The 24989-nt window shown below is 39.2% G+C and overlaps 1 protein-coding gene and 1 long non-coding RNA gene across 10 annotated transcripts in view; both read left to right on the top strand.

Annotated features, from left to right (window-relative positions):
* Positions 1–24989, top strand: part of ARHGEF12 (Rho guanine nucleotide exchange factor 12) — a 220213-nt gene that overhangs the window by 154429 nt on the left and 40795 nt on the right. For 8 of the 9 annotated variants that reach the window (XM_036028379.1, XM_036028377.1, XM_036028374.1 and 5 more), the window contains 2 exons: positions 3107–3239; positions 3528–3563. In XM_036028379.1, coding sequence (XP_035884272.1) covers positions 3107–3239; positions 3528–3563 — 169 coding nt within the window. The remainder of the gene's footprint in view (positions 1–3106; positions 3240–3527; positions 3564–24989) is intronic. The other variant, XM_036028373.1, reaches the window with a different exon arrangement.
* On the top strand, positions 6909–23776 carry LOC118501178. Its single transcript, XR_004903784.1, has 3 exons — positions 6909–6919; positions 16321–16324; positions 20059–23776. It is a non-coding gene; the product is annotated as an uncharacterized LOC118501178 (long non-coding RNA).

Here is a 24989-nt window from a genome sequence, read left to right as displayed (position 1 = left end):
ATGAGAAAAGCATTAGGAAAGAAAATGTCATGAGATCAGGGAAAAGTGGAAACAACTTAGGAAAGTGATGAAGAGGAGTTCCAGCATGGTAATTGTGTCACAGGCCAAGGAATGCAAGAACATAAAGGATAATAAGCAAGAGAAGGATTTTAAGCATACTGTTGTATGATGTACCAGATGAAGAAAAATTGAGACTTGATAAAACTATATTACTTTGACAGTAATAATAGAAAAGCATTGCGAAAAACAGTTCAGAAAGTTAAGTCATGATTTTAAACAAGAAGCAAAATAAAAAGTGGCATAATTTTAAAGTAATTGATGGGGTATAAGACTTTAATAGAATAAAACTTTAATTTCAAGTGGCCCAGGAATTTTGCATTATTGGGCCAATTGAAAAGAAAATATAATCTTAACTAGTATACCTATTAACCTGACAGGAATAATAGTTACATGTATGTTGTATATTGTATATGACAATATGTATATAATGACCTAATAATGTAAGCACTTTACTCGTTTTTAGACTTTGAGAATCAATTTCTTACACAAAGCATAGAATATTTAGTTGTGGCCGCAGATCAGAATAGAAATGTTAAAACAAGTAAAATAGTAGTTGAAAGAAATGAAGGTAGAGGAAAAAAATATAATTAGAAGGAAGGGTATGTACACCAAATACCTAATCTGATGTAGAAGAGTAATCTGATATTAACTTCTTGATGTAAAAAAAATAGATATGATTATATTGTTCAAACTTAATTAAAACCAATAATCCAACTACTAATAAATATTAAACGTCCGGCAAGATGGAGGAATAGGTGGGCGCACCGTACCTCCTCGCACAACCAGGAACAGAACCACAATAATTTACAACAATGATTTGCAGTCATAATATCAGAACTGTCAGAGGATTTATCTAAATGGAAGTCGGACAGCCTAGAAGTTGAAGTAGACCCGTACATCCAGACTGGTAGGGGACGAGCTGAGCGAGCGGGTGCGGGGCTGGCGCGGGTCACAGGCGAGCGTAGGTCGCGGGAAATTTGGTGCAAAATCGGCGCGACAGCAATCCGGGGTGCGGGAGCGCAGCGGTGCAGCGGTGATCCCTGAGTACGCAAGCAGCGGCTGGGGGAATCAGTGGGGCAGCGACTGGGGACCAGGGCAGAGCTCACGGCCCAGAAGCCCAGGGAAGTGTCTGACTCCAGGAGAACGAAACTGTGGCCATTGATCCCTCCTGTCCCCACTCCCGCCCCTGCCCCCACATATAACGTCACAAGCTAGCGACTGGGGCGCCCAGCCCCGGTGAACACCTAAGGCTCCGCCCCCCACTGTAACAAGAGCAACCAGACCGGAGAAAAAATAAATAAATAAGTAAAATAATAAGAGAGACAGGGAAAGACGTAAGACATGTTTCCAGCAGAACAGATCAGACCCCCAGGACTCATCCTTTTGAGTGACCAAGAAATAGCCAATCTATCAGATGCACAGTTCAAAACACTGGTGATCAGGAAGCTCACGGAACTGGTGGATTTTGGATCCAAATTACATGAAAAAATGCAGATTACCATAAAAGGGATGCAGGAAGACACACGGAGAAGAGCCAATTGTGAAAGGAAGGAATCTGAGTCTCAAAACAACACAGTGGACCGGAAGGAAGATAGAATCAACCAAGCAGGAGAGCATGATGAAATAAGAATTCAAAAAATCGAAGAAAAGCTTAAGACCATCGAGGACACCTTTTAACGTTCCAACATCCGAATTATAGGGGTACCAGAAGGGGAAGACCAACAAGTGGAAAAGTTATTTGAACAAATAATAAAGGAGAACTTCCCCAAACTGGCAAAGGGAACAGTCTTCCAAGAAATCCAAGGAGCGCAGAGAGCCCCAAAGAAGTTGCACCCAAGAAGAAACACACCAAGGCACATCATAATTACATTAGCCAAGGTAAAAACGAAGGAGAGAATCCTAGAAGCAGCAAGAGATAAGGGGACAGTCACCTACAAAGGAGTTCCCATCAGACTGTCAGATGATTTCTCAAAAGAGACCTTACAGGCAAGAAGGGGCTGGAAAGAAATATTCCAAGTCATGAAAGACAAGGACCTACATCCCAGATTGCTCTATCCAGCAAAGCTCTCATTTAGAATGGAAGAGAAGATAAAGTGCTTTTCAGATAAGGTCAAATTGAAGTTCATCATCACCAAGCCCTTACTTTATGAAATGCTAAAGGGACTTATCTAAGAAAAGAAGATAAAGAAAAGACATGTATAGTAAAAGGACAGCAAACTCACAATTATTAACAACCACACCTAAAGCAAAACCAAAAGAAACTAAGTAAACAACTAGAATAGGAACAGAACCACAGAAATAGAGGGCACAAGGGGGGGCTAGCAGTAGGGGTGGGAGGAAGAGAGAGGGGGAAAATGTATAGAGAATAAGTAGCATAGAATGTAGGTTGAAAATAGATAGGGGGAGGGCAAGAATAGTACGGGAAATGTAGAAGCTAAAGAACTCATAAGTATGACATATGGACATGGACTAAAGGGGGGGAAGGTGGGTGGGAGAGGGGGCACAGGGTGGAGGGGAGTGAAGGGGGAAATGGGACAACTGTAATAGCATAATCAATAAAATATATTTAAAAAATAAAAAAAATAAATAAATATTAAACGTTGGGGATAAACACGGGGAAAGTGAAAGTAGGAAGCATAAATGAGCAATATCTTCAGAGGAGGAAGAAATAGGTATTACCTAAAGATAATAAATTAGGAAAAAGAAATATAAGTTACTATTTGTTATTAGATCACCATACTATCTAAAATTTGAATGAAAAAGATTGGGGATAGAGAAAGATATGGTAAGAGAATGTTGTTTTCTCTCCTGAGTTGTTGCTATGTCCTGTGTTGACTTTTAAAGGCTATTAAAATTGATTTTCCTGTTTATTTTTAGTGTATTTTAAAATTTTATAGACTTGAATTTTGGTTCTAGCCAACCCACAATTGTTTAAATATGAATGTGACTATGGATTTGGTTGAAGTCTTTGGGACTAACCTTTTTTTGTAATCATCTTAATATTAAATGTTAACATGAATTGAATGTGTGACATTTGTCTTTGCAGGATCAAAGCAAGTTGGAGAAACACCAGTATCTGGAGATTCCTTGGATGGCACACCTCGTACTTCTAATATCATCTTTGATTTTCTGCTTCCTCCATTGGATCAGGTGCAAGAGGAGGAATGGGAAATAGAAAGGTAATTCAGTGATCATTTAGGTGTAAGTTTAGGACATTGCTTAAAGTTTTTTGATTGTATAGTATCCCTATAGTTTGCAGAGTTTACTACATGTGATTTTTTGGGAAGGAACTAGAACCTAGGTTGGTAGTACATATTAGGTGGGTACTAAATGTTTTTTAGTTTGATATTAATCTTACAATATCCAGTAGAATTATTTATCAGCCACTCATTTAACCCAGTTTTGAGTATCTTTAGCAAAAATTTTTTTATTACATTTTGTTTTTATGTTATTTTTTATTGTTTTAGGATACCTGAACATGGGACACCAAAGCCCTTTCGAAAGTAAGTAACCCTAAAGTAGCTTTTAATAGAGGCTTATTTTTTCATTGATTTTAAGAGAGAGAGAGAGAGAGAAAGAGAGAGAGAGAGAGAGAAAGAGAGAGAGAGAGAGAGAGAGAAACACCGTCATCTATCTTACTCCACTTATTCATGCATTCATTGCTTGCTTCTAGTGTGTGCCCTGACCACAGATCGAACCTGCAACCTTGGCATATCAGGACGATGCTCTAACCAACTGAGCTACCTGGCCAGGGCCAATAGAGGCATAATTTAGAAAACTACATATTTTTTCCCTGACCTTCTTTTTTAAGGGAAAAGAGGCTCAGGACTTCTTGTCAAGATGGTAGAGTAGGTAAACGCTGTGCTTACCTCCTCCCACGACCACATCAAATTACAACTAAGTTACAGAACACACATCATTGAGAACCATCTGAAGACTAGCTGAACTTATAGATATTATAACTAAAAAGATAAAGCAGCCATGTTAAGAGTGATAGGAGGAGTAGAGATGCAGAATGTGCAGGTTTCACACCCATGTGGGGTGATTAAGAATCAGAAGGGATATCTCAGCTATAGAGGTCTCCCCTAAGGAATGAGGGGTTCCAGCACCACATTGGGCTTCCTGGACAGGAGTGCCCATAATATCTGGCTGTGAAAACCTGTGGGAATTGTATGAGTGAGGCAGAGGGCTCCTGGAGTCCCAGGCATTCCTCTTGAGAGGCCTATGGGCTGATTCCCTCATGAATTCCCTCCCTCTAGGCACCAGCAACAGGAACAGCAAGGACTTGCAAAGAGGAACCGAATAGAGTAGCTTAGGGGTGAGAGATGGAAGGGCAGAGGTCAGAACAATGCTATCTGGGGACCAAAGTGCTAGTAGGCACTACTTTTGTTACTTTGTTGACCCCTCCCACTACCTATCTGGCAGGCTTAGGTTGGCTCCAAATCTGTGCTCTCCATTAACCTGGCTAACACTGTTTTTCCAGCCATGTTGATTGCCTCAGACACCAACACACCCTGAGCCACTTCCAGTAGCTGTTCCACACAAGCGGTCTGTGTTAGCTTATGCTGTGGATATTCCTAAAATATCTCAAGAGTCTCCAAATCCAAACAACTGGGGGCTGTCCATGGCATGTCCTATACCACTTGTTAAGACTCCCCAAGTGCAATACAACCAACAGTCTGTCTCAGCTTGCATTATAACTGCCATCAGATAGCTACAAGCCTGGCATAAGGTATGTCCAAGGTTGGCTCGGAAAGGAGCTTCAACTAAGTGACCATAAGCCTAGCACAAGTGGCCACTGGCATAGGCGCACATCAAGGTGATCACCAAAATGTCTGAAGCTTGGCACTATTTTTTTAAAATTTACATACATGAATTTAATAGTAGTTACATGAAATGCAATGACATTATATATTTACATTGTTTAATTATACAAGGAAAGACTGAAAATTAAGTGTACAATGTCAATATGAAGTAAAGAATTTTAAATTATTAACGAACAAAATGAAATCTGATATATTTTCAGATCTACTAAAATAATATTAATTTTTATTCATCCTAGTATCTGAAATGCTGTTTATTTTATTATTTAAGAAATTTCTTTTATTGACACTATCATACGTGTCCCTCATTTTTTTCCCCCTTTGCCCACCTCCATTCAGCAGCAGCCCCCTTCTGGTCTTCACCATACTACTGTCTGTATCCATGGGTTTTATATATATTCTTTAATCCCTTCACCTTCTTTTATCCAGTCCTCCCCACTGCTCCCCTCTAACATTTGTCAGTCTAGTCCATGTATCTATGCCTCTGGTTCTATTTTGTTGTTTAGTTCATTAGATTCCATATATTAGTGAGATCATACAGTATTTGTCTTTCTCTGGGTGGCTTATTTTGCTTATCATGATAATCTTCAGGTCCATTCATGCTGTTGCAAAGGGTAAGAGTTCCTTCTTTCATACAGCTGCATAGTATTGCATTGTGGAAATGTACCACATCTTTTTTCTCCACTCATCTATTGATGGGCACTTGGGCTATTTCCAGATCTTGGCTATTGTAAATAATACTGCTATGAACATTGAGGTGTATATATTTTACTGAATTGGTGTTCCAGGATTCTTAAGATATATTCCAGAAGTGGTATTGCTGGGTCAAAAGGCAGTTCCATTTTTAATTTTTGTTGAGTCTGCCCAGTCTGCATTTCTACCAGCAGTGCACTAGCATTCCCTTTTCTTCACATACTTGCCAGCACTTGTTGTTTTTCGATTTATTGATAGTAACCATTCTGCAGGTATGAGGTGATATACCTCACTGTAGTTGTGATTTGCATCTCTCTGATGATGAATGACGTTGAGCATTTTTTATATGTCCATTGGCCATCTGTATGTTCTCTTTGGAGAAGGGTCTGTTTGGATGGGTCCTTTGTTCATTTTTTAATTGGATTGTTTGTCTTCTGGTATTGAGGTGTATAAGTTCTTTATATATTTGGGATTTTAACCGCTTACCAGATGTATCATTGGTGAATATGTCTTCCCATTACAGTGGGTTCCCTTTTCATTTTGTTGATGGTTTCTTTAGCTGTACATAAGCTTTTTAACTTGAAATAGTCTCATGTATTTATTTTTTCCCCTTGTTTCCCTTGCCCTCAGAGACATACTGGCAAAAATAATGCTCTAGCAGATGTCAGAGATTGTACTGCCTGTTTTTTCTTCTAGTATTTTTATGGTTTTGCAACTTATATTTAAGTCTTTTATAAATTTGAATTTATTCTTGTGTATGGTGTAAGTTGGTGGTCTAGTTGCATTTTTTTGCCAGGTACCTGGCCAATTTTCCCAATACCATTTATTGAAGACACTGTTTTTACACCATTGTATGCTCTTGCCTCCTTTGTCAAATATTAATTGACCATAAAGGTGTGGGTTGATTTCTGGGCTCTCTGTTTTGTTCTGTTGATCTATTCTCCTGTTCTTGTGCCAGTACCAGGCTGTTTTGATTACATTGGCTTTGTAGTGTAGTTTGATATCTGATATTCTGATCTCACCAACTTTGTCTTTCTTTCTCAAGATTGCCGAGGCTATTTGGGATCTTTTTGGTTCCATATAAATTCTTGGAGTATTTATTTAAAACTGTGACATATGCTATTGGCATTTCAATAGGAGTTGCATTGAATCTATAGATTACTTTGGCAAATATGGACATTTTAATGATATTAATTCTTCCCATCCATGAGCAGCACACACTATATGCTTCCACTTGCTGTATCTTCTGCTGTTTCTTTCTTTAATGTCTTATAGTTTTCTGAGTACAGGTTTTTTATTTCCTTAGTTAAGTATGTTCCCAGTTACCTTTATTTCTAGTTGCTGTTGTCACAATAGTAAATGGGATCATTTTCTTAGTTTCTCTTTCAGAGAATTCATTATTGGTGTGTAAAAAAGCCACTAATTTCTAGATACTGATTTTTGTAATTTCTAGATACTGATTTTTGTATCCTGCTAATTTGCTGAATTCATTTATTAGACCTAATGGTTTTGTGGTGGAGCCTTTAGGGTTTTCTGTGTGCATTATCATGTCATTTGTGAATAATGACAGTTTTACTTCCTCCTTTCCAATTTGGATGGTTTTTATTTCTTCTTGTCTGATCACTGTGAAAGTAGACATCCTTCTCTTATTCCTGATCTTAAGACAAACACTTTTAGTTTTTGTCCATTTATTATGATGTTGCCTTTAGGTTTTTCATATATGGCCTTAATTATGTTGAGCTTTGATCCCTCTATTCCCACTTTGTTGAGAGGTTTTTTTTTATCATAAATTGGGTGTTGGATTTTGTTGAATGTTTTTTCTGTATCTGTGATATGATTATGTGATTTTTATCTTTAATTTTGTTTGTGATGTGTCATATTTATTGATTTGCATATTTTGTACCAATTTTGTATCCCCAGAATAAATCCCTCTTGATCATGGTATATGATCTTCTTAATGTATTGCTGGATCTGGTTTTCTAATACTTGGTTGAGGATTTTAGTATCTATGTTCATCAGGGATATTGACCTATACTTTTCTTCTTTGTTGTGTCTTTATCTGGTTTTGGAATTAGAATAATTTGACCTCATAAAAAGAAAGCTTGAAAGTCTTTCCTACTCATGAATTTTTTGGAATAGTTTGAGGAGGAAGGGTATTAGTTCCTTTTTGAATGTTTGGTAAATTCTACTGTGAAGCCATCAGTCCAGGATTTTTATTTGCTGGGAGTTTTTTTTATTAATCCTTCAACTTCACTAGCTGTTATTGGTATGTTCAGGTTTTCTGATTCTTCCTTATTGAGTTTTAGAAGATTGTTATGTTTTTAAGAATTTGTCCATTTCTCTCAGGCTGTCCAATTTGATGGCATATAGCTGTTCACATGGCATTTTCTACAGTCTTTTATATTTCTTTGATGTCAGTTTTTACTTCTCTTTTATTTCTGATTTTATTTGGGTCCTTTCTCTTTGTTTCTTGATGAGTGTAGCTAGAGGTTCATTGATCTTGTTTATCTTTTAAAGAACCAACTCTTGCTTTCATGTACCTTTTGTATTTTTTAGACTTATATCATTTATTTCTGCTCTGATCTTTATTCCTTCCTTTTGCTTACTCTAGGCTTTTCTTTTTTTTTTTTTTTTTTTTTTTTTGTAGTTCTCATAGGGATAGGGCTAGATTGCTTGAGTTTTTTCTTGCTTCTGGAGGTAGGCTTGTAAATGCTAAAAACTTCTCCTTCAGAACTGCTTTCACTGTGTCCCATAGATTTTGGGTTGTTGTGTGTTCATTTTCATTTGTTTCCAGGTAATATTTTGTTTTTTCCTTTATATCATTAGTAACTATTCATTGTTTAGTAACATGTTATTTAGCCTTTATGTGTTTGAGTGTCTTTGAGTTTTTTAAATTATAGATGATTTCTAGTTTCATGCAGTTGTGATCTGAGAAGGTGCTTAATATTTCAGTGTTCTGGAATTTTTTAAGACTTATTTTGTGTCCTACCATGTGGTCTGCTTTTGAGAATGTTTCATGTGCACTTGAGAAGAATGTATATTCTGTTTTCAGATGAAATGTTCTATAAATATCAGTTAATTAACTCCATCTGATCTAGTTTGTCATTTTAGGTCATTGTTTCCTTGGTGATTTTTTTATCTGGAAAATTTATCCAATGATGACAGTGGTTTGTTAAAATCCTCTACCTTGACTGGATTGCTGTTGATCTCTCTCTTAAAGTCCATCAAGAGGCTGGTCTCTATATAGACAGCATATATTTGGTCGTGTTTTCTTTCCCATTCAGCCACTCTATGTCTTTGATTGGAACATTTAATCCATTTACATTTAAGGTTATTACTGATAGGTACTTATTTTTGCCATTTTATTCTTTATACCTATGTTTCTCTCTGTTGTTTTCTTCTTAAAACAGTCTTTTTAACATTTCTTGTGTTTCTGGTTTGATGGTAATGAACTCCTTTAGCCTATTTTTGTCTGGGAAGCTCTTTGTTTTGCCTTCAGTTTTAAATGTTAGCCTCGCTAGATATAATCATCTTGGTTTCAGGTGCCTTGTTTTTCATTACTTTGAATACTTCATGCCAGTCTTTTCTGCCTGAAGTGTTTCTGTCAAGAAATCGACTGACAGACTTATGGGAACTCCCTTGTAAGTAACTATATATCTCTTGCTGCTTTTAAGATTCTCTGTTTTTAATGTTTGCCATTTTACTTATGATGTGTCTTGGAGTAGATCTCTTTGGGTTCATGTTGATTGGGACTGTTTGTGCTTCCTGAACTCGTGTAACTTTTTTTTTTCACTAGGTGAGGGTTGTTTTATGTCATTATTTCTTCATATAGCTTTTCTATCCCTTACTCACTTAATTCTTCTTCTAGTACCTCTATAATTACAGGGTATTATTAGATATTATTATGTTTCATATTTTTTTGCCCCAAAGTTCCCTTGAACTATCCTTGTTCTTTTTCTTTTTCCTTTTTGTTGCTCCGATTGGGTGTTTTTTCTATTTCATCTTTCAAATCACTGATTTGATCCTCTGCCTCATTCAACTGTCTTTTAATTTCTTGTAGTGTATTCTTCATTTCAGATGTTGTATTCTATATTTTCAACTGGTTCTTACTCATGGTTTATGTCCTATTTCATGCTGATGTTCTCACTAAGTTTTTTGAGCATCCTTATATTCTTTACTTTGTACTTTGTGTCTTATGAATTGCTTGTCTCCATTTCATTTAACACTTTTTCTGGAGGTTCCTCCTTTTATTTGGGGATTGTTTCTTTGTTTCCCCATTTTAACTGTCTCTTTGTGTTTGTTTCTATGTATTAGATATAACTGCTATGACTCCCAGTCCTACCGGGATGGCTTATGTAGTTTTTGTTCTTTGGGACCTAGTGGTGCCATCTCCTTGATCTCCAGAGCTGAGTGCTCTAGGAATGTCCCTAGTGTGGGTTTATGTGGACTCTCCTGTTGTAATAGGATCTTAGTTGTTGCTGGCTAATTCGTGGGTGGGATTTCCCCTCAACCTGGCTGATTGTGAGGCTCAATCCTAACCACATCACATAAGCCGTTTTACAGGTGCCAACAAAACAAAACAAAAGAAGACTTTAAAAAAACTAATAATAACAAAAGAGCAAAGCATAAGAAAAAAATAGAGAAAACAAGAACATGAGAAGAAAAGGGGGAAATATGAGAGGAAAGAAGGAAGAGAAAAAAGGTTAGAAAAACAAAAAATATAAGAAAAGGAAAAAAGATGAAAAGATAGAAAAAAGGAAGAAAGAATAAATATAAAAGATAAAAGGGGGGAGGAAAAAGAGAAAGAAAAAATAATTTAAAAAGGAAGAATAAAATAATGAAAAAGACCAAAGAGGAATTTGTTCCAGCAGAATTTAGTATCTGTTGGGATCTTTCCTTAGATCCTACTCCGAAGTTATCTGAAACTGGCCACTTAGTGTGCCTGTTCTGAGCCTTTTGGGAGGTTTTCTATGCAAGTCAATGTCAGATTATATCCACATCTGGCCCTCAGCAACCTGTTGGAAGCTACAAGCAATCCACAGTTTGTGGCTGGATTTGCTGGGCTTGGCTGTGCACAGGAGGGGCCAGGCTTCTCTTTACCAGCTAGGGCATAGGGATAGGTCAGCATATGCCCAAGGCATGCCAGGATCCACCTTCTCCTGCCTTCTGCTGTCAGTCTTAGTCATTGAAAAGGCTATTTCTGATAGGGCTTTTGGTAGAATTGGGATAATGGGACCCCTGGATCTCCTGTGAGGGGGAAGTGCCATTCAAACTTTAGAGAACATGGTGGGCATGTTCCCTCCCACCTCAGAGCTACACTTCTGTATTAGTATTCCAATGGGTGGGTTGTGTGGGATTCAAGAAGTTAGGGTAAGCAGTATCCCAGAGGGTTGGTTAATTGCTTTTCCCTAGGCTAGTGCTCCTGGGTGGGGTGTGCTCCTCTCAATAAAACGGCTACTGCAATATCCTGGGGACAACCCAGCAAAGTGATCCTGGTACCTGTTCCCCCACATATCCCACCTATATCCCATTCCATACTCTGTTCAGGTGACTCCAGTCCTCACTGCCCTCCTTTTGCCAGAGTGAGTCTCTCTGAAAAAAAAAAAAATTGTGCTTTGGCCCTTTAAAAATTACGACTGTCTCCAGTGGGCTCCATCTCTTGGCGTTGAGAAACCACACTGCCTTTTACCACTGGATGCCACATGGGTAGTTGATCCCAACTCTGGCGCTCCGAGCTGGGGAGCCCAGTCTGGGGTCTATGCTTCACTCCCCTTAAGGAGAACCTCCTACAGCTGAGATATCCTTTCACAACCTCAGCCTGCCACCTATGGGAGTAGGCCTAGCCCCTGTTGTGGTCCCACTCTTCCCACCAGTCTCAAGGTGGTTTCTGCCTATCCTTGGTTAAAAGTGTCCTCTTCAGATAGTCTTCAGTTGGTAATTCTGAGTGAATGTTCCCCAATTTAGTTTCATTTCCAGTTTGGTTCTGGGAAGTGGTGTGAGAAAGATCTACCTACTCTGTCATCATCTTGAAACTTCATGCCTGGCACTGTCGACAGCTGACTTGTGTTGCAGCATAACAGCTTCCAAGTCCCTCCAACTCCAACACAAGAGGCAACCAACCACAGATCACTTTGTAGTTCCCACCAGGTGACACATGTTGGACATTTATGGAGGTTGACCTTAGCCTCCACAAGAGCCCCTCCTTAGAGGCTTCAGAACCAACACACCTTGTGGCTGGCTCCAGACCACACCAGAACAACATTCAATCAGTTGTACTTATAACAAATCAGAAGGGTGTATTCAGCTGCCACTATAGTCCTGCTAAAGCAACTCCCATTCCATGGGTTCAGCCCTGCCCTTGCACAAGAGCTGTTCTGATCTAGTCATGGCCATCCCTTATTGCCAGTCAGCCTAAGGGTCACCCACCCAGTGATATGCCAAAAGCAATCAAGGTGCAACTATAACAGGAGTGCACACACAATCCACACAGGAGACACTGCGAGAGCACCCAGCTCAGGTGACCAGGGAGACTGTGTAAGTGTGCCTTACAGGATACCTACTACATAAAGCCACTCTGCCAAGATTGGGAAACAGCAGATCTACCTAATACATAGACACGAATACCAGGAGTCAGCCAAAATGTGGAGACAAAGAAACATGTTTCAAAAGAAAGAACAAAACAAACAAACAAACAAAAAAACAGAAAAAGAACTAAATAAAATGAAGATAAACAACCTACTAGATAGAACTCTGATTCAGAACTCTGGTTATAAGGATACTCAGCAACTTGAGGGGAAGAATAGCTAGACTCAGAACTTTAACAAAGAGATAGAATACATAAATAAGGAGATACGGAACTTCAAGAAGAAGCAGTTGGCCGTGAAGAGTACAATAACAGAAATGAAGAAAGCACTAGGGGAATAAGCAGATTAGATGAAGAAGAGCATCAAATCTTTGATCTGGAAGAAGAAATATCCAGTCAGAATAGTAAAAAGAAAAAACATTAAAAATAATGGTAGTTTATGGAGCCTCTGGTACAACCACCATTGTACCAACATTTGTACCATATACATGCTGGAAGGAGAAGAGGGAGAGCAAAGGACTTAAAACCTATTTGATGGAATAACAACTGAAAACTTCCCTAGGCTAGTGAAGGAAATAGACATGCCAGTCCATGAAGCACAGAAAGAGCCAAAACATGTTGAACCCAAAGAGACCCATACCAAGACACATTGTAATTAAAATGCCAAAGGTAAAAGACAGAGAGAATCTTAAACACAGCCAGAGAAGAGCAGTTAATCATGTCCAAGGGAGCTCCCATTAAGAGTGTCAGATAATTTCTCAACAAAACTTTGCAGGCTAGAGAGGGTTGTCATGAAATGTTCAAAGTGATGAAAAACAAAGACCCACAATGAACATTGCTCTACCCAGGAAGGCTGTCATTTAGATTCAAAGGAGATATAAAGAGCTTTCCAGACAAGTAGAAGATAAAAGACTTCATCACTAATAAACCAGTAGTATAAGAAATGTTCAAGGGATTTAGGTAAACAGTAAAAGCAGAGAATCAGACAACTATAAAGTAAGTACAAAGTATAAAATGCAACAGTAGGAAGATCATGTGTAATTACAACAATAAAGTGAGGGATACACACACAGACACATGAAGTATTAAAAATAATGATAAAAACATGTGGAGGGGTGGAGTAAAAATTGTCATATTAGAATGTGTTGAATGACCATCAGCTTAAAATAGACTTATAAACATAGCTTGGTATACATGAAGCATGTGGTAACCACATAATAAAAATCTGTAAGAGATATACAATAAATGAAGAAAGGAATCTAAACATAACACTGTAGAAAGTCATCAACATATTAGAGAATAAGAAAGGCACAGAGAAGAACTTCAAAAACAAATAGGAAACCATTAATAAAATAGCAATAATAGCAATAGCAAGTAAAATAGCTATCTACTGCATAGATATCAGTAATTACTTTAAATGTAAATGTATTAACTACTCCAAGTAATACATATAGAGTGGCTGAATGGATTAAAAAAATAAGACTGATCCGTATAATGCCTACAGACCCATGTCAGATCTAAAGACACAGAGAGTAAAAAAGTAAAGAAATAGAAAAAGGCATTTCCTGCACAGGGAAATGAAAACAAAAAAAGCTGGTGTAGGAATACTTAGAGAAAATAGAATTTAAAATAAGAGCTGTAACAAGAGACAAAGAGGGCATTTCATAATGATAAAAGGGATCAGTCCAACAAGACAGTATAACTGTTGTAAACATCTATGCATCCAACATAGGAGTACCTAAATACATAAAACACATAGTGATGGACACAAACAGAGAAGTTGATAGTAAGACAGTAATAGTAGGGGACCTTAACCACCCCACTGATATCAATGGATAGATAATGCAGTCAGCAAATTAACAAAGAAATCAGTGGCCTTAAATGACACATTACATCAAATCTGTCTAATCTGGGTTGATATGTTTATGACATCACAACCCACAGCAGCAGAATATACATTCTTCTCTGGTGCATAAGGAACATTTCTCAGGACAAGCTACATGTTAGGCCACAAAACAAGTCTCAATAAATTGAAGAAGGAAGTAATATCAGTGATCTCCTCTGATAACAGTAATACAAAACTAGTAATTAATAACAAGAAAGCTGAAAAACACAAACATGTAGAGGCTAACATGCTACTAAACAATGAGTGGATTAATGACAAGATCAAGGAATATACCAAAATATACCTTGAAACAAATGAAAATGAAAACACAATGACCAAAAATCTAAGGGGCACTGGCAAAGCAGTTCTAAGATGGACATTTATAGCAGTACAAGCCTACCACAAGAAACAAAAAAAAACATCTCAAATAAATAATCTAATTATTCCTGAAGGAGGAAAAAAAAAATAAGGATAAGAGCTAAAGTAAATGAAATAGAGTTCAATAAAAAAAGAAAGAAAGAAACCATTAATGAAACCAACACCTGGTTCTTTGAAAAAATAAAATTGATAAATACTTAACACAGACTCATCAACAAGGAAAAAAAATAAAAAAGAGAGAGGTAGGGGCCAAGTAAATAAAATCAGGAATGAAAGAGAACTGACAACCTATATCACAGAAATACAGAGATTTATAAAGAAATACTACAAACAGATTTATTGCCAGAAATTGGAAAACCTAGAAGAAATCTGAGAGGAACCCCATCCCACAGAGTTTTCCTGGTCACAGATGAAGTGAGTTGGCCCAGACACACTCTGGTGGGAAAGTGGGTGACGATTCCCTCTAGTGGAGAACACCCCAAGCCCTTCTCCAAAATGGCTTTTATTGGGATCGGTATGTGTAGGGGTATACAGCATGCATGCATAGCTCATCAATCAGTGTCCCAAGGCTGTAGTCATAGAAAACAGATATTATATACACATAACAATGGAAGAAACACAGAGATCTGCCTCAGGTTAGGGTCTGTTAGACATGCTGATGCCAGATGGCCGTTAAGGCATGTTACATGAAATAAGGAGTTTACTCCTTATGTTTTGAACTTAAACATCTGGTTTATATCAACAGGGCTATACAGAGCAAAGCAAGCTTCAAAGGGTACAATGTACTCTTCAGGCCTGATTTCCCACAGGAACCTTCACTGCTAGCATTGGGTCATGCCTGCCTCCTGCATTCCCCGGTATAGTCTCCGATACCAAACAAAGTGATCCCCAACATCTCCCCCTTTTTTGTTTGTTATGGCAGATATGGTGGTAAATCCTATGAAGCCTGCTACTTGATTCTCGTGTATACGATCTCTGGAAAACAATTTGCATATACATCGCAAGGCACAAAAGACTACAATGATTATGAGGCATCCCGTAGCCCCTATGACCCAAATACACAAATTTAGTCCTTCAAACTAAGGCCTTGGATTGAGCCATTGTAAGTTGTCATGTGGGGTCTGGAAGACCTTCTGTTCAGTGAGCCATTTAATGTCCTGGAGTTGTTGATACAGCTCAAGTTGGAGTCATTGATATGTCCCTTGAGATTAGTGGAAAAGGCTCCTCGCAAGTGATGTTGGCCCTCCTTCCATGAGTGCTGACTGGAGTTCCACTTCAGTGGAGTAACATAGCTTAGAGAAGCCTGGATCACAAGTGAGCTATTGACAAGTGACAAGAGCATCCTGTCACTCTCCCAGCCATATTACTGCAGACTCTACTGCCTTGATTTCTTGATCAATATGCATTTGCTGTAGCATATCATTAATAGTGTTAATGAGCAAAGTGTTTACTGCATGGGCCGTTTGGACTGATTCAGCTAATGCCACCATAGCTGTGGCAGCAGTGGCAACCATAATAATGGCAGAGCATGCTGTAAGAGTACCAACAAAGCATTTGACCTGGACTGTCGCTGGAGCTTGGTTGAGGGCAGCGAGACCCCCAGGGTCCCGACGTTCTCAGGTAGCATTGACTGGTAGCCAAAGCTCAGCCATCATTGAACTGTGAAGACAGTGGTCAGATTGAGTTGGGTAACATTACTATGAGTTAAGCAGCTAGCATAAAAAGATCCGTTGGATAGGGTTAAATTATATAAATGCGAGCCATTATCATAGGTAATGTGAGGTGTTCCAGGTGTGGCTAAGAGAAGGCAAGGGTGAGAAGTGCAAACTAACTGGCTGGCTATCATTGGAGAAAAATCCCGTAACAACTAAGCCTGTTTTGTTGTTGATTTGTATAAGTCAGGTTCCAACATGTCTATCCCGAAAGGGGAGTCAACCCTGCCATAAATTTTTATGTCAGGGGCTGGTGTAACTTTCCCCTCTTACTCTTAGTAGTGAGTCTCTTGGTCCAGTTCCTTTCCAGGCAAGGGGCTTACAAATACTATTAAACCCTTCCTCATAGTAGGTGTTATTACATTTAGCTTGAAGCCTGGGTCCTTAGTCCTCCCACCAGAGAGGAATACCAAGGATCTCCCCTTTCCTGAGAAGCATCTTGCTACAAGGTTCCCAGTCTTGGTGCGCCTTTTCCGTGGAACAGCTAGGGAGGACAGGACACTCTTGCTGATCTACTATCTTTTCTGTAGTGTGGTTTAGGGTAGACCCCGGGCTTCAATAACTCGTAAACCTTCAATACCCCATAATTTGACATTATACTGATATACAGTGGTACGAAAGCTCATGGGCAAGCATAGACATCCAGGGATAGTAGTAATGCAAGCAGGAAGGTGTTTTGGCAGGTAAATACTTTATTCTGGCACCGAATCCCAGTGAACCCCTTTCTCTAATGGTCCTCGAGGTGGGAGCCAGATATCCCCAGTCCATTCAGTATCATTGGTAGAGAAAGGAGGCTCAGAATGCCACCAGGTATGCAATAAAAAAAACAATGGATCAAGGATGTGTGCCCAATAAACTGTCTCAGAGGAGGCTAATCTTCCTCCCCCTAGGCTAAGAAGAAGTCAGAGAATGAGTATACTGCATGCTGAATTGGAAGAGATGATGGCTAAAAAGGCGAGAAAGCGTGTTTGGGGAGTATCCTGTACCCCTGTCTGATTTAACATACTGTCTGCCTCCTGATTCAATTATTTGAGACTACCCCAAGTAACATCAGTATGTGTAGGTTGTCTGTCCCGTTGGTGGGGTTGGTAGCCATCCCATCAGCACCAGTCCTTCACTTCCAGCATCCTCATCATCTGTAGTATTTCTTCCTGGATCAGGAGAGTCTAGTGGAACAGAGGCGGATCACAGAGCAGGGTAGCCTTTTCTATGATAGGGCTTCACTTTCTTCTCTGGGAGCCACAAGGGTCCTTCTGAAGCGGAGACACAAGCACACCCTCTTCCCCATGTCAACAATTCTGCTGGTCCCTTCCATTTCCCTTCTCTCAAGGGATCTCTGTACAACACAAAGGGATGGGGCCCCTTATTATCTATCTACCTTTTGTTGATTGAAATGTTTCTCAATTGGTGTGTTAAGAGAATTATCACAATTAAGAAAAAAATTGTAAGTGTACACGGCCAGCATTATCAGATTTCTGGGAGAGGTTTCCTGGCTTCGCCTGTTTTGTTTGTTAAGGAGAGTTTTAAAGGTATGATGGGCATGTTCAACAGTTGCTTGGCCTATGGGATTATAAGGGATGCCTGTTTTGTATTGAATTCCCCATCTTTGTAGGAAATGTTAAGTAGATCAGGCTATATACCCCAGTCCATTACCAGTTTTAATTTGTTGTGAATGGCCTAAAGGGCTAAAAGCCTCAAGCCAGTGGGCCTGGATGTTCTTAGCTGATTTGCCTGTATGGGCGGAAGCATGTAATGCTCAGGAGAAAGTATCACTAAAGAAATGAATAAGTTTAAACTTCCCAAAAGGGGGTTTAATGGGTGACATTTGTTTGCTAGATTATTTGTGGCTCTAAACCTCTGGGATTAATTCCAATAGAGGGCAGTGCCTTACCTAAGGCTTGGCAATCTGGACATTCTTTAATAATTTTGTTTGGCCTGAGAATGTGGGAATTTGAACTCTTTGTGAAGTGTGTGACTATTTTGATGAAAAAATTGAAGAGCAGTAACAGCCTTTTGAAAAGTATCTACTATGCTTACTAGAACGTCAGCTTGGGCATTGCCTTCAGGCATAGGACCAGAGAGTCCTGTATGGGAATGTATAATGTCTAATAAATATAATATGTTCCCTTCTGTCTAGCAAGGTTTGTAAGGTTAAAAATAGACTGATTAGAGGAGGGTCAATGGACCCCTTAAGGAGAGCCTGGTTTATATGAATTAGAGTATACACAGTATAATCAGAATCACAAACTAGATTCAAGGGCTCATAAGGCCACTGTTGGAGAGCCATAATGGCTGCTGAGAGCTCAGCTTGTTGAGTGGAAACGTGACCATAAGAAATACAGTGTTTCTATTCCTCATTTTCTTCCTAGGTGATGGTGGCTTTCCCAGTTTTTCCTGAGCCATCAATGAAAACAGTCCTTGCTTTGGGAATAGGGGTCTTACTAATTTTTTTTCTTTTAAATAAACATTAAGAATTAGGATATTTTGCAATAATTTATATGAGGGCAGGCTAATTTCTATTTTGCCAACAAAATCTGTGATAGCACATTGAAATTCTAGAGACTGGCTGGACAAGTGTAAATAAATTTGGGTAAGTGGGACGTGAATAATAGCTGGATCATGGCCAAAAAGTAGTTGAGTTCTCTCACGTTCTTTAATAATAAAATGGCATAAAGCTGTAATATAAGTGGCAATAGTACATTGAGGTTGATGAGAGGGGAATAGCCATTCTGTCATGCCTGACTGAGGTAATAGTCGACCAGTTAATCCTGTGGGTGTACCTAAAGTGGGAAAGCAGAATAACCTGATGGGAAATTGGTGGTCAACTCTTGTGAACTGTCTTTTATTGATATGTTCATCGACAGGATCTAGTTCTTACAGAGCCTGGGGAGGATAAAGTTCTAGGAGAATTTAGACCAGAGTCTCCTTTTAAGGTATTGAATAAATGAATAAGCTGATGGGTGGTAATTCCTAGGCTAGGTCGAATCCAGTTAATAACACCCATTAGTTGTTGGAGGTTATTAAGGGTTGGTGGTCCTGGTAGATTGATTTGGAGTGTTTGAGGCTGAATTGTCCAGTGAAAAAGAATATGCCCCAGGTATTTAAAACGCTCAGATTTTTGAACTTTTTAAGAGGCAATAATTAGGCCTGCATGAGATATGGACAGCTTCTTTTAGGTAAACATAGGTCTCGGCCAGTATCTTGGAAAGTAGGGCAGCAATTAGAATATCATCCATATAACAATGTATTATAGAATTAGAGAACCTTTCCCGGACAGGCCATAAGGTTTGGTGTACAAAATGTGAACAGATAGTTGGGCTATTTAACATGCCTTGAGGGAGAACCTTATGGGAGACTCCAGTGGAGTCTCTATAATGGTTGAAAGTTGTTAAGAACTGGGACAGAGAAAGCAAATTGCTCTCTGTCCTTTTCAGCCAGAGTTGTGAAAAAGCAAGTCTTTTAAGTCAATGACTACAAGTGGCCAGTCCTTAGGTAGGCAGACTGGATTTGGGACTCCAGGTTGGAGAGCACCCATTGGTTGAAGTATCTCATTAATTTTTCTAAGATCATGTACAAGCTTCCATTTCCCTGATTTTTTAGGAACTATAAAAATTGGAGTATTCAACAGACTGTTAGATGGCTCAGTATGTCCTGCTTCTAATTGTTGTACTAATTCATGGTTTGTTTTTTTTTAACCTCTCCCCTTTCAGTGGCCACTGATCAATCCACACAGGCATATCTGAAAGCCATGGGGAGGGATAGAGGAGATATTTGGACAGTGGCCACTAGCAAAAAGGTGGGAGGGTGATTTCATTCCCCACTAAGTAAGAAGGTCTCATCCCCAGGTATTAAGTGTGGCTGGAAGGACATAGGGCTGAATTTGTACTACCTGTCCGTCAGGGCCATAGCACCTGTGTGGCTGAGAAACGCCTCCTATGCCAGTTATGGATATGTTGGCTTCTGCTAGCGGCCAATCCGGAGGCCAAAATTGTCTAGAAATTACAGAGACATCTGCTCCCGTATCTAGCAGGCCATGAAAGTTTCTGTCTTTGTTACTTCTAAAAGAGGTTTATTTAATTTGATGGAAGCACTCCAAAAAACAGATTGGTTATTAGTACTACCAAAGCCTGTTTCCCCTTTCTTACTATTTTGAGTATTTGGGACTGTATAGGGAAGAATAAGTTGGGCTATATGAGTTTGGATGGGAATGACATGATATCCAAAGGTTCTGATCATAATTTTGATTTCTCCCTGATAATCAGAATCAGTTACTCCAGGCTGGACCAAAATCTGATAAAATCTAGTGGTAATGCTAGATCTCCCCAAAATCAATCCAGTAGTGCCCTCAGGTAGTGGTCCCCATACCCCTCAAGAGCTATGATGATTTTATCCTGTTCTCTTAAGATGAGTTCCTGCGTAGTGACCAAGTCCAATCTTGTGCTTCCTCTTGTGGTAGCGCAGAGATCAGTGACTCAGTCCTGAGTCCAAAACAATTGGTTGCTGCTGCCTGGAAAACTCCTGTTGGAATTTGGGGCATCGGAGTTTGCAGTCCCCACCCCCGCCAAGCCCGTTTCCCTGAGGTATAAGTGGTTTGCCATTTTTATCATATTTGGATCTGCATTGGTTGGCCCTTGGTAGCCCAAGGACTGTTTGTCCTTGCCACTTTGTGGGCAGTCTTTACTGGTCAGGGTTTTGGGGTTATTCTTTTGTTTGGTTCAGCACTCCCAGCAGGTGTGTCCTGATCTGCCACAATTAAAGCATTTAATTTCCTTGATGGAAATTAAAGGAAATTTCCTTTATGGCAGCCACTAGCAATGTGGCTCAATGTTGTTCCGTGCCAGTGTTTTGGCAAGCCTTGGTAAATTGACTAGTATTAATGGTGGTTAGTCTGAGAGGATTGAGTGCAGCCTTACAATCATTATTTGCATTTTCATAAGCCAATTGTGATAAAAGGGTCTCAGCTGCTTCCTGACTCTCAACCTGTTTTTGTATTGCTTCTTGTAGTCTATCAAAAAAATCTAAGTGAGCCTCTGTGGCTCCTTGCCAAATATTAATGAAGGAGCCTGGTCCCTGGGCTTTGGCTTCCAGAACTATCTTCACGGCATGGAGAGCACCCTGGGAGCATTGGGAGAAAGCTTGAGGGTCCGTTTCTGCTTGCTCTTCAGTGGATTCTTATCGATCAGTTAGTTCCAAGAAGCATATTAAGCTGGATTGGGTTTCAGCTTCTGCTATTCTCAGCCGCTTGGTGGCAGCAGTGATCAGTATATTCTGAATGCCATACAATATACTGGGTGGGTCGGAAGTCTTTGTATATTTCAAAAGGGAAAGGTTCATAGGATGGCTGACTGCACTGTTTAGTAACAACAGGAAAGGCAGATAGAGCTTTCCAGTCTCTAGCTTTCGCAGCCTCTCAGAGATATTGTTGCATATTGGTAGTGGTCTGGCTAAAGGCCAGAGGCAAATCTACTCAAGGAGAAAGGGGAGGAAGTAGATCCTCCAGTGAGTTACCCCATAGTGGGACCGAAGGAGGGCTGGAAGGAAGCCATCCCCCTCCATTTGCAGTGGCAGGTTATTATTATTAGGTTTGGCAGCCATGAAAGGTCCCTTCTTTTATTCTAAGCTATCCTGATTATGAGGGTTTCTAGTATGAATAGGGGTGAGCGCCATTCTAACTATGCTTCAGGTTAATAAATTCTGATGCCCTGTAAAGGCCCCATTTTCCTGATGTCATTTTAGTTTCTGCCTTACTTTTTCCCATACTTTTAAATCTAAAGAGCCTTTATCTGGGAACCACACAGAGTAGCTCTTTACTGTCTATAATAAGTTAATTAAATTCAGTTCTTTAACCTGACATCCCTCAGCCTTAAGAAGCTGCTGAAGCAGTTGAAAATATGTCTTCTGCTCCTTAGAAAGTCCTGAGCCCATTTTTGCAGCTGGGGTATTTTAACTTACAGTTTTGTCTTCCTTCTCTTTGGCTTCGCCTACCTCACTCTGTAAGCTTCTTCTGGCTGATTGCTGGGGACTGAGATAAATGTCATGGGTCAAAGTGTGCTGTTTGTAAGGAGGGCTCCCAAGGGTGTCATCCTTTGGTCATCCCTGCCTCTCTCACGTGTCTCGGTTTCTCTCCCAGTCATCTAAAACTGCTGGGAGGGCTTGGAGAGTGCTGGGTGACCAACCCTTGTATTGCACATCCTCAGACAAGCCAGAAGATTGGAGTTCCCTGTGAGGCCCCTATACATCTAGGGGATTGACCCCAGGCACCTCTGCTAGGCCCCAACTCACATAGGGACACCCAGAAACTCGGACCAGAGGAAGGAAATGCCTCTCATCTTTGGAGTGCGGCCAAAACCGGAGCTCTCATTCAATTCAATTCTTGACTGTTAGTTATTTAGCTGATGGTGGCTTCTTAGTATACCTAAAAGTGGAGGGAGGAGAAGGAAAACCGAAACCAAATGGCTGTAAGAGGCAGCCCTGAAAGAAATTCCCCTTTCCCTTTTCATCTAAGATGCACTGGCAGCATAACCAAAAGCACTGGTACCTCTGTCCCTTATGGTGGGATGAAGGTGCTGAATCCCATCTGTCTAGTGCGTTCTTCGACGAGACCTCATAGCCTCTCAACTGATGCACGTCCCCAGTCGAGGGTCCCTGTTTGGGCACCAGTTGAGGTGAACCATGTTCTGTGGAGTTCTCCTGGTCATGGATAAAATGAATTAGCCCAGACACAGTCTGTCTGGCAGGAAAGGGGTGACCATTCCCCCTAGTGGAGAACGCCCCAAGCCCTTCTCCAAAACAGCTTTTATTGGGATCCATATGTGTAGGGGTATATAGCATACATGCATAGCTCATTAGTCAATGTCCAAAGGCTATCATTATAGAAAACAGATATTATCTACAGATAAAAATTGAAGAAACAGAGATTTGCCACAGGTTAGGGTCTACTAGACATAGTGACACCAGATGGTCATTAAGGTGTGTTTCATGAGATAAGGAGTTCAAATCCTAGCATTCAGTGTTGGTTCATATCTGCAAATCATTTAAGATTACATAGTACATACACAAAATGAAGGATAAAAACCATGTGATTATGTCAGATGCAGAAAAATCTTTTGACAAAATTTAACATTCATTTATGATAAAACCTCAGCAAAGTCATGATACAGGAAACATACCTCAACATGAAGGCCATACGTGACAAATCCACTGATAACATCATGCTCAATGAAGAAAAACAAAGTTTTTTCTTTAATATCAAGAACAAAACAAGAATATCCACTTTCACCACTTTTATTCAACATTGTATTGGAATTGCTAGCTGCTGAAAGCACAATAAAAAGAACTAAAAGACCTCTAGTTTGGAAAGGAATAAAGACAACTGTTATTATTTGCAGATGTAAAAGACTTATACTCAGAAAACCCTAAGAAACTGAGGAAACAAAGAAGATACAAATAAAAGTATAGCATGTGCTTTTAGATAGGAAGAATTAACATCACTAAAATGTTCATACTTCTCAAAGCAATCTGTAGCTGCAATTGAAATCATATCAAAATAGCAATGTTATTTTTCACAAAGCTAGAACAAATAATCCTAAATTTTATATGGAACCAAGGACCTTGAGTAGAGGTTTCTAGAAAAAAGAACACAGTTGGAGGTATCATACTACCTGGTATCAAATTACACTACTGGGCTGTAGTAATCAAAACAGCATAGTACTGGCATAAAAACAAATCAATGGCTCAGAAGAGAGTCCAGAAATAAATTCATGCCTATTCAATAAAGGGTATTAGGAAAACTGGAAAGATATGTGCAAAAGGGTGAAATTGGATCACTCTCTTACACCATATAAAAGAGTAAACTCAAAACAGATTAAAGACTTAAATATAAGATCCTAAACCATAAAACTTTTTGAAGAAAACATAGCTAGTAAATTCTTTGCCATCACTGTTAGTAATAGGATTTTGGATATGTCTCCTCGTGCAAGAGAACCAAAAGAAGAAAAAAGCAAATGGGACTACATGAAGCTAAAAAGTTTTTGCACAGCAAAGGGAATAATCAACAAAACAAAACAGCTTACTGAATGGGAGAAAATATTCACCAATGATACCTCCTATAAAGGGTTAATTTCTAAATGCATAGGAAAATCATACAACTTTTAACACCAAAAACAAAACAAAACAAAACAAAAAAACCCTAAAAATTTAGGTTAAAAATGTTCAGAGGACCTGAATAAACATTTTTCCAGAGAGGACATATAGATGGCTAACATCTATTGATGCAGTAACATCTACTAATATGAAAAGTTGCTCAACATCACTAATCATCAGGGACATGCAAATTAAAACTACAGTGGGATACCACCTGACGTGCTTCAAATGGCTGTCATTAATAACAGCAAATTTTGGAGAGTATGTGGAAAAAAGGGAATCCTTGTGTACTGTTAACCACTATGGAAAACACTGTCTTCCTCCAAAAATTAAACGTACAACTACCATATTACTCATCACTTTCACTTCTGGATATCTATTTGAAAAGTCCAAAACACTAATTTGAAAAGATAAGCACCCCTATGCTCTTTATAGCATTATGTACAGTAGCCAAGATATGGAAGAAACCTAAGTGTCCATCAGTAGCCGGATAGAGAAGATGTAAACATATATACAATGGAATATTACTCAGCCATAAAAAGAATGAAATCTTGCTATTTGCAACATTGTGGATCTAGAGGGTATGATGCTAAGTTAAATAAGTCAAACAGAGAAAGGCAAATACCATATGTGGAATCAAAAACTTCCATAGATTTGGACAACAGTCAAGGGTTTCCAAATGACAGTGAGATTGGTGTGATGGCTGAAAAATG

This window comes from Phyllostomus discolor, chromosome 6, assembly GCF_004126475.2.
Source record: "Phyllostomus discolor isolate MPI-MPIP mPhyDis1 chromosome 6, mPhyDis1.pri.v3, whole genome shotgun sequence".
Taxonomy (NCBI): domain Eukaryota; kingdom Metazoa; phylum Chordata; class Mammalia; order Chiroptera; family Phyllostomidae; genus Phyllostomus; species Phyllostomus discolor.
Note: the sequence above shows the minus strand (reverse complement) of the source record. Positions and strands in the feature narration are given on the sequence as shown.